The sequence below is a fragment of the Haliotis rufescens genome, unplaced genomic scaffold (assembly GCF_023055435.1).
Source record: "Haliotis rufescens isolate VD_foot unplaced genomic scaffold, xgHalRufe1.0.p SCAF_61, whole genome shotgun sequence".
NCBI lineage: Eukaryota > Metazoa > Mollusca > Gastropoda > Lepetellida > Haliotidae > Haliotis > Haliotis rufescens.
Genome location: NW_025964346.1, coordinates 1,117,450 through 1,130,818, shown reverse-complemented (window position 1 = coordinate 1,130,818; position 13,369 = coordinate 1,117,450). Strand labels below are relative to the sequence as shown.

General features: G+C 46.8%; 1 protein-coding gene across 1 annotated transcript in view; it reads left to right on the top strand.

The window, feature by feature from the left end:
• Positions 1 to 13,369, top strand: part of LOC124114438 — a 76,515-nt gene that overhangs the window by 45,345 nt on the left and 17,801 nt on the right. The window contains exons 7-11 of the mRNA XM_048386815.1: positions 5,761 to 5,870; positions 9,933 to 10,014; positions 11,144 to 11,296; positions 11,631 to 11,717; positions 12,107 to 12,201. Coding sequence (XP_048242772.1) covers positions 5,761 to 5,870; positions 9,933 to 10,014; positions 11,144 to 11,296; positions 11,631 to 11,717; positions 12,107 to 12,201 — 527 coding nt within the window. The remainder of the gene's footprint in view (positions 1 to 5,760; positions 5,871 to 9,932; positions 10,015 to 11,143; positions 11,297 to 11,630; positions 11,718 to 12,106; positions 12,202 to 13,369) is intronic.

The following is a 13,369-nucleotide window of genomic DNA, read 5'->3' as shown; positions in this document are numbered from 1 at the left end:
GACACACTGTATGCTGTATTGACATTGTATGCCCTGTTTGTACAGAGTCGGTTAGGAGACACAATGTATGCTGTATTGACATTGTATGACCTGTTTGTACAGAGTCGGTTAGGAGACACACTGTATGCTGTATTGACATTGTATGCCCTGTTTGTACAGAGTCGGTTAGGAGACACACTGTATGCTGTATTGACATTGTATGCCCTGTTTGTACAGAGTCACTCAGGAGACACAATGTATGCTGTATTGACATTGTATGTCCTGTTTGTACAGAGTCGGTTAGGAGACACAATGTATGCTGTTTTGACATTGTATGACCTGTTTGTACAGAGTCGGATAGGAGACACACTGTATTGACATTGTATGCCCTGTTTGTAAAGAGTCGGTTAGGAGACACACTGTATCATGTATTGACATCGTATGCCCTGTTTGTACAGAGTCAGTTAGGAGACACACCGTATGCTGTATTAACATTGTATGTCCTGTTTGTACAGAGTCAGTTAGGAGACACACTGTATGCTGTATTAACATTGTATGTCCTGTTTGTACAGAGTCGGTTAGGAGACACACTGAATGCTGTATTGACATTGTATGCCCTGTTTGTACAGAGTCAGTTAGGAGACACACTGTATGCTGTATTAACATTGTATGCCCTGTTTGTACAGAGTCAGTTAGGAGACACACTGTATGCTGTATTAACATTGTATGTCCTGTTTGTACAGAGTCGGTTAGGAGACACACTGAATGCTGTATTGACATTGTATGCCCTGTTTGAACAGAGTCGGTTAGGAGACACACTGTATTGACATTGTATGCCCTGTTTGTACACAGTCAGTTAGGAGACACACTGTATGCTGTATTGACATTGTATGCCCTGTTTGAACAGAGTCGGTTAGGAGACACACTGTATTGACATTGTATGCCCTGTTTGTACAGAGTCAGTTAGGAGACACACTGTATGCTGTATTGACATTGTATGCCCTGTTTGTACAGAGTCAGTTAGGAGACACACTGTATGCTGTATTGACATTGTATGTCCTGTTTGTACAGAGTCGGTTAGGAGACACACTGTATGCTGTATTGACATTGTATGCCCTGTTTGAACAGAGTCGGTTAGGAGACACAATGTCTGCTGTATTGACATTGTATGTCCTGTTTGTACAGAGTCGGTTAGGAGACACACTGTATTGACATTGTATGCCCTGTTTGTACAGAGTCGGTTAGGAGACACACTGTATTGACATTGTATGCCCTGTTTGTACAGAGTCGGTTAGGAGACACACTGTATTGACATTGTATGCCCTGTTTGTACAGAGTCAGTTAGGAGACACACTGTATGCTGTATTGACATTGTATGCCCTGTTTGTACAGAGTCAGTTAGGAGACACACTGTATGCTGTATTGACATTGCATGCCCTGTTTGTACAGAGTCAGTTAGGAGACACACTGTATGCTGTATTGACATTGTATGTCCTGTTTGTACAGAGTCGGTTAGGAGACACACTGTATGCTGTATTGACATTGTATGCCCTGTTTGAACAGAGTCGGTTAGGAGACACAATGTCTGCTGTATTGACATTGTATGCCCTGTTTGTACAGAGTCGGTTCGGAGACACACTGTATTGACATTGTATGTCCTGTTTGAACAGAGTCGGTTAGGAGACACACTGTATTGACATTGTATGCCCTGTTTGTACAGAGTCGGTTAGGAGACACGCTGTATGCTGTATTGACATTGTATGCCCTGTTTGTACAGAGTCGGTTAGGAGACACACTGTATGCTGTATTGACATTGTATGCCCTGTTTGTACAGAGTCGGTTGTAGACACACTGTATTGACATTGTATGCCCTGTTTGTACAGAGTCGGTTAGGAGACACACTGTATGCTGTATTGACATTGTATGCCCTGTTTGAACAGAGTCGGTTAGGAGACACAATGTCTGCTGTATTGACATTGTATGCCCTGTTTGTACAGAGTCAGTTAGGAGACACACTGTATGCTGTATTGACATTGTATGCCCTGTTTGTACAGAGTCGGTTAGGAGACACACTGTATTGACATTGTATGCCCTGTTTGTACAGAGTCGGTTAGGAGACACACTGTATGCTGTATTGACATTGTATGCCCTGTTTGTACAGTGTCGGTTAGGAGACACACTGTATTGACATTGTATGCCCTGTTTGTACAGAGTCGGTTAGGAGACACACTGTATTGACATTGTATGCCCTGTTTGAACAGAGTCGGTTAGGAGACACACTGTATTGACATTGTATGCCCTGTTTGTACAGAGTCGGTTAGGAGACACACTGTATGCTGTATTGACATTGTATGCCCTGTTTGTACAGAGTCGGTTAGGAGACACACTGTATTGACATTGTATGCCCTGTTTGTACAGAGTCGGTTAGGAGACACACTGTATGCTGTATTGACATTGTATGCCCTGTTTGTACAGAGTCGGTTAGGAGACACACTGTATTGACATTGTATGCCCTGTTTGTACAGAGTCGGTTAGGAGACACACTGTATGCTGTATTGACATTGTATGCCCTGTTTGTACAGAGTCAGTTAGGAGACACACTGTATGCTGTATTGACATTGTATGCCCTGTTTGTACAGAGTCGGTTAGGAGACACACTGTATGCTGTATTGACATTGTATGCCCTGTTTGTACAGAGTCGGTTAGGAGACACACTGTATTGACATTGTATGCCCTGTTTGTACAGAGTCGGTTAGGAGACACACTGTATGCTGTATTGACATTGTATGCCCTGTTTGTACAGAGTCAGTTAGGAGACACACTGTATGCTGTATTGACATTGTATGTCCTGTTTGTACAGAGTCGGTTAGGAGACACACTGTATGCTGTATTGACATTGTATGCCCTGTTTGAACAGAGTCGGTTAGGAGACACAATGTCTGCTGTATTGACATTGTATGTCCTGTTTGTACAGAGTCGGTTAGGAGACACACTGTATTGACATTGTATGCCCTGTTTGTACAGAGTCGGTTAGGAGACACACTGTATTGACATTGTATGCCCTGTTTGTACAGAGTCGGTTAGGAGACACACTGTATTGACATTGTATGCCCTGTTTGTACAGAGTCAGTTAGGAGACACACTGTATGCTGTATTGACATTGTATGCCCTGTTTGAACAGAGTCGGTTAGGAGACACACTGTATTGACATTGTATGCCCTGTTTGTACAGAGTCGGTTAGGAGACACACTGTATTGACATTGTATGCCCTGTTTGTACAGAGTCAGTTAGGAGACACACTGTATGCTGTATTGACATTGTATGCCCTGTTTGTACAGAGTCAGTTAGGAGACACACTGTATGCTGTATTGACATTGTATGCCCTGTTTGTACAGAGTCAGTTAGGAGACACACTGTATGCTGTATTGACATTGTATGTCCTGTTTGTACAGAGTCGGTTAGGAGACACACTGTATGCTGTATTGACATTGTATGCCCTGTTTGAACAGAGTCGGTTAGGAGACACAATGTCTGCTGTATTGACATTGTATGCCCTGTTTGTACAGAGTCGGTTCGGAGACACACTGTATTGACATTGTATGTCCTGTTTGTACAGAGTCGGTTAGGAGACACACTGTATTGACATTGTATGTCCTGTTTGTACAGAGTCGGTTAGGAGACACACTGTATGCTGTATTGACATTGTATGCCCTGTTTGTACAGAGTCGGTTAGGAGACACACTGTATGCTGTATTGACATTGTATGCCCTGTTTGTACAGAGTCGGTTGTAGACACACTGTATTGACATTGTATGCCCTGTTTGTACAGAGTCGGTTAGGAGACACACTGTATGCTGTATTGACATTGTATGCCCTGTTTGAACAGAGTCGGTTAGGAGACACAATGTCTGCTGTATTGACATTGTATGCCCTGTTTGTACAGAGTCGGTTAGGAGACACACTGTATTGACATTGTATGCCCTGTTTGTACAGAGTCGGTTAGGAGACACACTGTATGCTGTATTGACATTGTATGCCCTGTTTGTACAGAGTCGGTTAGGAGACACACTGTATTGACATTGTATGCCCTGTTTGTACAGAGTCGGTTAGGAGACACACTGTATGCTGTATTGACATTGTATGCCCTGTTTGTACAGAGTCGGTTAGGAGACACACTGTATTGACATTGTATGCCCTGTTTGTACAGAGTCGGTTAGGAGACACACTGTATGCTGTATTGACATTGTATGCCCTGTTTGTACAGAGTCAGTTAGGAGACACACTGTATGCTGTATTGACATTGTATGTCCTGTTTGTACAGAGTCGGTTAGGAGACACACTGTATGCTGTATTGACATTGTATGCCCTGTTTGAACAGAGTCGGTTAGGAGACACAATGTATGCTGTATTGACATTGTATGTCCTGTTTGTACAGAGTCGGTTAGGAGACACACTGTATTGACATTGTATGCCCTGTTTGTACAGAGTCGGTTAGGAGACACACTGTATTGACATTGTATGCCCTGTTTGTACAGAGTCAGTTAGGAGACACACTGTATGCTGTATTGACATTGTATGCCCTGTTTGAACAGAGTCGGTTAGGAGACACACTGTATTGACATTGTATGCCCTGTTTGTACAGAGTCGGTTAGGAGACACACTGTATTGACATTGTATGCCCTGTTTGTACAGAGTCAGTTAGGAGACACACTGTATGCTGTATTGACATTGTATGACCTGTTTGTACAGAGTCAGTTAGGAGACACACTGTATGCTGTATTGACATTGTATGCCCTGTTTGTACAGAGTCGGTTAGGAGACACACTGTATGCTGTATTGACATTGTATGTCCTGTTTGTACAGAGTCGGTTAGGAGACACACTGTATGCTGTATTGACATTGTATGCCCTGTTTGAACAGAGTCGGTTAGGAGACACAATGTCTGCTGTATTGACATTGTATGCCCTGTTTGTACAGAGTCGGTTCGGAGACACACTGTATTGACATTGTATGTCCTGTTTGTACAGAGTCGGTTAGGAGACACACTGTATTGACATTGTATGCCCTGTTTGTACAGAGTCGGTTAGGAGACACACTGTATGCTGTATTGACATTGTATGCCCTGTTTGTACAGAGTCGGTTAGGAGACACACTGTATGCTGTATTGACATTGTATGCCCTGTTTGTACAGAGTCGGTTGTAGACACACTGTATTGACATTGTATGCCCTGTTTGTACAGAGTCGGTTAGGAGACACACTGTATGCTGTATTGACATTGTATGCCCTGTTTGAACAGAGTCGGTTAGGAGACACAATGTCTGCTGTATTGACATTGTATGCCCTGTTTGTACAGAGTCGGTTAGGAGACACACTGTATGCTGTATTGACATTGTATGCCCTGTTTGTACAGAGTCGGTTAGGAGACACACTGTATTGACATTGTATGCCCTGTTTGTACAGAGTCGGTTAGGAGACACACTGTATGCTGTATTGACATTGTATGCCCTGTTTGTACAGAGTCGGTTAGGAGACACACTGTATTGACATTGTATGCCCTGTTTGTACAGAGTCGGTTAGGAGACACACTGTATGCTGTATTGACAATGTATGCCCTGTTTGTACAGTGTCGGTTAGGAGACACACTGTATTGACATTGTATGCCCTGTTTGTACAGAGTCGGTTAGGAGACACACTGTATGCTGTATTGACATTGTATGCCCTGTTGTACAGAGTCGGTTAGGAGACACACTGTATTGACATTGTATGCCCTGTTTGTACAGAGTCGGTTGGAGACGCAGATCGAGCTGATGTCTGTCGGAGACATCACCAAGTCCGTCTTCTTCATCCCCTTCATCATGCTGAAGGACTCCAGCATCCCTGAGGACCAGTGGTAGGTGGTGGCATGGGCGTGTCTGTATCAGCCACAGATGTTCACGTGGGTTTGTTCCCTTCAACTTATGCCGGTCGTAACGAATTGGGACGTCACACAACGTAACTTGGTTGAAATTGAAAATGTAACATCTTTTGGAAAGGTTAGTAAACTGTGAGAAAGTGGTCGGTAACCTGTTACTGAGGTGTGGGTGCAAGTGTACATTACATGCTACTGTGTCAATAATGTATACATACAACGTGAACAAATTACAGTCAATGTAAAGATAACACATTTATAACATTGTGGGTGGTCCTTATGCACAGGTGTATACTATATACAGAAGCGCTGATACGCTATACAGAAGCATGCGCCACGCCACGCCACGCCACGCTACGCCACGCTACGAACCGCCACACCATCATGCCACACGCCATCACGCCACTATGTCACACTGCCACGCCTCACATCGCCACGACACACACCGCCACGCCACGAACCGCCACACCATCATGCCATACGCCACCATGTCACACTGCCACGCCACACAACGCCACGCCACACGCCACCACGCCACACGCCACACGCAACACGCCACACGCCACCATGCCACACACCGACACGCCACCCCACGAACCGCAACACCAGCATGCCATACGCCACCACGCCACACGCCACCACGCCACACACCGCCACGCCACACGCCACACGCCACCACGCCACACGCCACCACGCCACACGCCACCACGCCACACACCGCCACGCCACACGCCACCACGCCACACACCGCCACGCAACACGCCACACGCCACACACCGCCACGCCACACGCCACCACGCCACACACCGCCACGCCACACGCCACCACGCCACACGCCTCCCGCTGCACCAAACTTTACCCATCCCACACACCTCCCTCACACTCAACACTCCCTACCCCCCATCCGTCAGTACAGTTGCATGCCCAGGCCTGGAGGATACCGCCTGCATGTGTCTATCGGAATCAACAATCCTATATTCTAATAACCACTGTGTGATATTAGTTATGGTAAGTGTTATTCCCAATACCTGAGCGCGAATGAATCACGACCTGCTTGAAAGAGGAATGAGACTGCGCCGTGAAGGACGGCTGTCATCATCATCTTACATGATGGAGAATCGGCTGCTAGGAAAAGAAGCCACAGAAAAGAAACAAATATAGGAGAATACACATCTCCACGTGGCGTCACGGCGCAGCGAGATTCATGATGCAATCATGTTTTTAGTTGTCTATACACGATATACATCACACCCAGTGTACATCTCCCATCTCCCAGGAGTTGTGCCCCGTCTGCCTCATCAACGACTCCACCTGCATCAATCTGAAACGACAACATCTACGGGCTCGTGAATTGTGCCCCCACGTCCCCCTAACCCCCTCCTCTCTCTTTTATCAGTAAGTAACACAGGTTTGTCTGTATACTGGGTGTCGACACACACTTCCAGTACTCATATTACTTTACCTTCCATACATCGACAAGCAGTTGTTTCTTAAAGGCCGACGTGGCGGTCGGGTAGCCTAGTGGTTAAGGCGTTAGCTCGTCACGCCGAAGACCCGGGTTCGATTCCCGACATGGGTACAATGTGTGAAGCCCATTTCTGGTGTCCCCCGCCGTGATATTGCTGGAATATTGCTAAAAGGCGTAAAACCATACTCAGTCAGTTAAAGGCCGACGATTTGATGTGTAGAGCCAAGATTGCAAACCTTGACTGTCTCCCCCCGTGAAGATCCGGGATAGAATAGGTCTTCAGCAACCAATACCGGTCTCCCCCCCCCCCCCCCCCGTGAAGATCCGGGATAGAATAGGTCTTCAGCAACCAATACCGGTCGCCCTTCGTTAAGATCCGGGGTAGAATAGGTCTTCAGCAACCAATACCGGTCGCCCTTCGTTAAGATCCGGGGTAGAATAGGTCTTCAGCAGCCAATACCGGTCGCCCTTCGTTAAGATCCGGGGTAGAATAGGTCTTCAGCAACCAATACCGGTCGCCCTGGAGAATCGTGAGGTCTTCAGCAACCAATACCGGTCGCCCTTCGTTAAGATCCGGGGTAGAATAGGTCTTCAGCAGCCAATACCGGTCGCCCTTCGTTAAGATCCGGGGTAGAATAGGTTTTCAGCAATCCATGCTTGCCGTAACAGGCGACTACATGTATGCTTGTCGTAAGAGGTGACTTACGGGATCGGGTGGTCAGGCGCGCTGACTTGCTTGATGCATGTCATCGATCCCAATTACATGGATCGATGCTCGTGATGTCAATCACTGGTTTGTCTGGTCCAGACTCGATTATTACAGGCGGCCGTCATATTGCTGGAATATTGCTGAGTGCGGCGTTAAACAACAAGCAAACAAACATTATGACGCTACAACAAGCTAGATACCTCTTAACGAGGCACGTAGCCTTCACAACGGCTCCAAGTTCGCTGTGCGGGGCGGAGAACACAATTAGAGATGTACCTCGCCGCCCCCGCTGTGCCAAGTCGGTTCCACGTGCAGCCATTGTGATTACCTCACGGAACGGTGTTGTGTTCTGTGTAAACACTGTCTATACAGTACCGGTGCGGAGGCGCTGATAGACATAGTGTCATATAGGGTCGAGTCAGCAGGAACTCAGTCATGTTTACCTTGGCATGCATCACGTTTCTCCCTGAAGAAAATAATCGCGAGGAAGGACGTGTTCGTGGATGCGGTATTTAATTGAATCAGATACAAATAAGAGTTGGAAAGAAACCTGATGGCCTTGAGGAGAAGTACAGGACTGACATTCTCTGTCGCTTATCTCGTCTCCACACCGCGTGGGAATCGGAGTCCGATCATCGTTTCATGGTCCATTAAGTTTGGAATTCTGACAGTAAATGTTTCCCAGGGAGCTGAGACACCTTTTTTCGTTCCATTGCTGCTGTCGTGTGGTCTATCGCTGTGTGTCGATTGCTGCTAGTGTTGTTGCTCCGTCGTCATTGACGCTGGTGGAAGAGAGTAGTATTTCAAAATGGCAAAATAGGACCAAGAATATATATGTGTTTATCGTTTTTGCAGGACATACTCAACAGTTGTATCGATGTTTGGCGCTCCTTGATATGTTCATGATAGTGTCAGCGCAAGTATCTACTTTCACTGACGACCTAATGGTGTGCGTGCATGGGTGAGCGAGTGAGTGAGTGAGTGAGTGAGTGAGTGGGTGGGTGGGTGAGTGAGTGAGTGGGTGAGTGAGTGAGTGAGCTAACATACACACTCACACTCACTAACACACATTTACCAACACATACTTACACACAAACATACGCACATACTCTCACACACTTACATACACACATACCTACTAAAACACACACACACACACACACACACACACACACACACACACACACACACACACACACACACACACACACACACACACACACACACTTACATGAACACATACTCGGACACTTACATACGCACACACATACACACATATTCACACATACACGCACGGACACACATACAAACATCCATACACATATAGGCACGCATACACACATACATACACACTTACACACACACATACACACAGACACACAGACACATATATACACACACAAACGCACTACTCATATACACACAGACAACCATATACAAACAACCACACACACACACACACACACACACTACACACACAGACCAACAAAACACACTACACACACAAACACACTACACAAAAACCACACACAGACCCGCAAAACCCACCACACACTCTACACACACAGACACAGACACACACAATACAAACACACAATACACAATACATAAACACACACACACTACACACACAGACCCGCAAAAGACACTACATACAATACAAACACACAGACACAGAGACTTACAAACACAATACACAGACACACACAATACAAACACACAGACACACACAAACACAATACACAAATACACACACGCACTACACACAGAGACCAAAACAAAACACAAAAACACACGCACGCACACGCACACATGCCACGTAAATGATGCAGACACGGATGCTGACTTCCCTGTTGTGTTGTTCCAGGAGCGACATCCGTCGTAATGGCTACGAGATGGTCCGGAAGGTGCTTCAGGCCTACCGGGTGTTTCTCAACTGGCTCCGAGCGGTAAGATAACTGGCCATAAATCTCCAAATGAGAATCCACACGGTGTATGTTTGAATACAAGCGCAGCCATTTTGGGACGCATACGTTCAGCCTTTCCTTCAGGTGCACGTGAGAGGAATCTCTATAGTGAGACCAACGCGAGCCCCAGTGAGTAAGGTGCTGACAAACCGAGGATCCTTATCGCGGGAAATCAGGGATTCGAACTCGATTATGTGTAGGCTGCCACCCTCTCTAGCTCACTGATACCTCTAACAGCATTCACTCACTCACTCACCATGTTGGGATTAGAATGACACTTTGAAGGTAGCTGTTTGTTTATGGCAAAAAAACACAACACATCCGTATACTTATATGCCCTTTCTATCACTCCAAAAACTATGACCATTATTAGATCATGACGTATTAACGATGATTTTGTCGAATATTTTATCATCATCATCATCATCATCATCATCATCATCATCATCTTCGTCTTACTACATCATAATAATGTCTATTCTCTTCATGTCAGGGGGAGTCCGCCCGGAGAGCGGAAGGTTCGGGGTTCGATCCCCAGCCGCGTCATACCAAAAGACGTTAAAATATGGTACTTGTTGTTACCCTGTCTGGCGGCTCGAGTCAGTATACTGTGTCTGAGTGGGGTATTCATGTTAAACTGCGGCATGGTATCTCAGTGAGCTAGCACCATAAATCGGCATCAGTCCGGACTAGTACAAGCAGCCACACACACACGTGCATGCAACGTCGCTATACAAGTGCAATATTCTTGGACGTGACGTTAAACCCAATTTCACCTCACCTCACCTCACCTCATGTCAGGGGGCACGGGTGGCCCAGTCGTCTTAGGCGCCTCGATTCGCTGTGGAGAGTTGCGTCCCTTGGAAACCCCAGAAACCTATGATTGTGGGTTCGAATCCCGGTTCGCCCCGATTATGTTTATAGGTTTGTCAACACAATACCCGTGCTTGTGGGTTTCACCGAAGTGGTAAACGTCTGAGACATGCATCACTTCGGGCTTTCCTCCCACATTAAGCTGACACGCCGTGGTATAACTGGAATAATGATAAAAACGGCGTTAAACCGAACTCACTCACTCACTCACTCTCTTCATGTAATCTTTATCACCCAGACGTACATCCCACGCACCAGGCGCAGCTACGGTGTCAACAAGGACTACTACGAGGCGTGTCTGAGGTGGCACACGTCCGTCAATCTCACCGCCGAGGAAGTGCATGAACTGGGATTGAGGGAGGTCGAGCGGATCAAGGGGAATATGAATGAGGTGGGTGACCAGAATTGTCTCCCCTGGTTCACGGATATATATGACCAGGACCCTAGGACTTCTTCCATTATCTACCCCGGACAGCTGTGTGATGGCGGTATTACATCTCGTCAGTGTAAATCGCATCCCGACATCCTCCACACATAGTTCCCACAGCTCGGCAGCCCAATTTGTGAAACGGTTTAATTTTGGGTCAGCATGTTTGTAAATTGATACCGAAGAACATTTGTAAAAGGGCTACATTTGCCGCTAGTTGTGCAGTGGGATAGTCACGTGAACTAGTGACACTTATACATCAATTTGTACCTCAACTGATGTATTGTTTTGTTTTTAGATTATCGAAAGCCAGAATTTCACGGGGACAATCGCGGAATACTTCCAGTCACTGAGCGAGGACCCGCGCTTCTTCAAAAATGATCCGGTTAGTGATTCTATACTGACACTTAGCCTCGCTAATTATAATCCGGAAACGAGCTACCCAAGACGATACATGTAGAGATGTTACGGGAGTTTGACTAGCACACGTCCTGCTTCTGTCACAGCGAACCAATTTACTTAAATGACCCTCAATTTTTGTTGACAAAATCTTCATGCCATAATATTTCACTATTACGCAATCCATGTGAGGCTCAGGACGTATCCATGAACCGTCGCGAGTACACATTCTCAGTTTTAAATTTAAATGTCTACTAGATGTGTTGTTTATATGAATTATGTTGCTCCTCTCTTCGGAGGAATGTCTTGATTCATTGACCGATAGAGATGCTTTCTCTGAGAAAGGCCCGCCCTTACGCACCGTTCTCTGTACAGGCGGACATTTTGGAGGAGTTCCGGTCTATGATCACGGACCGAATCAATCCTTACCTTCCGGAGATGTTCAACGAAATGCCGAAGTATGATATCCAGTGAGTGTTACCTTCCACCTACAGGACCTACTTGCCACGTGTACCACATGTAACGCTCAGTGCCCCCTTCCACCTACAGGACCTACTTGCCACGTGTACCACATGTAACGCTCAGTGCCCCCTTCCACCTACAGGACCTACTTGCCACGTGTACCACATGTAACGCTCAGTGTCCCCTTCCACCTACAGGACCTACTTGCCACGTGTACCACATGTAACGCTCAGTGTCCCCTTCCACCTACAGGACCTACTTGCCACGTGTACCACATGTAACGCTCAGTGTCCCCTTCCACCTACAGGACCTACTTGCCACGTGTACCACATGTAACGCTCAGTGTCCCCTTCCACCTACAGGACCTACTTGCCACGAGTACCACATGTAACGCTCAGTGTCCCCTTCCACCTACAGGACCTACTTGCCACGTGTACCACATGTAACGCTCAGTGTCCCCTTCCACCTACAGGACCTACTTGCCACGTGTACCACATGTAACGCTTAGTGTCCCCTTCCACCTACAGGACCTACTTGCCACGTGTACCACATGTAACGCTCAGTGTCCCCTTCCACCTACAGGACCTACTTGCCACGTGTACCACATGTAACGCTCAGTGTCCCCTTCCACCTACAGGACCTACTTGCCACGTGTACCACATGTAACGCTCAGTGTCCCCTTCCACCTACAGGACCTACTTGCCACGTGTACCACATGTAACGCTCAGTGTCCCCTTCCACCTACAGGACCTACTTGCCACGTGTACCACATGTAACGCTCAGTGTCCCCTTCCACCTACAGGACCTACTTGCCACGAGTACCACATGTAACGCTCAGTGTCCCCTTCCACCTACAGGACCTACTTGCCACGTGTACCACATGTAACGCTCAGTGTCCCCTTCCACCTACAGGGCCTACTTGCCACGTGTACCACATGTAACGCTCAGTGTCCCCTTCCACCTACAGGACCTACTTGCCACGTGTACCACATGTAACGCTCAGTGTCCCCTTCCACCTACAGGGCCTACTTGCCACGTGTACCACATGTAACGCTCAGTGTCCCCTTCCACCTACAGGACCTACTTGCCACGTGTACCACATGTAACGCTCAGTGTCCCCTTCCACCTACAGGGCCTACTTGCCACGTGTACCACATGTAACGCTCAGTGTCCCCT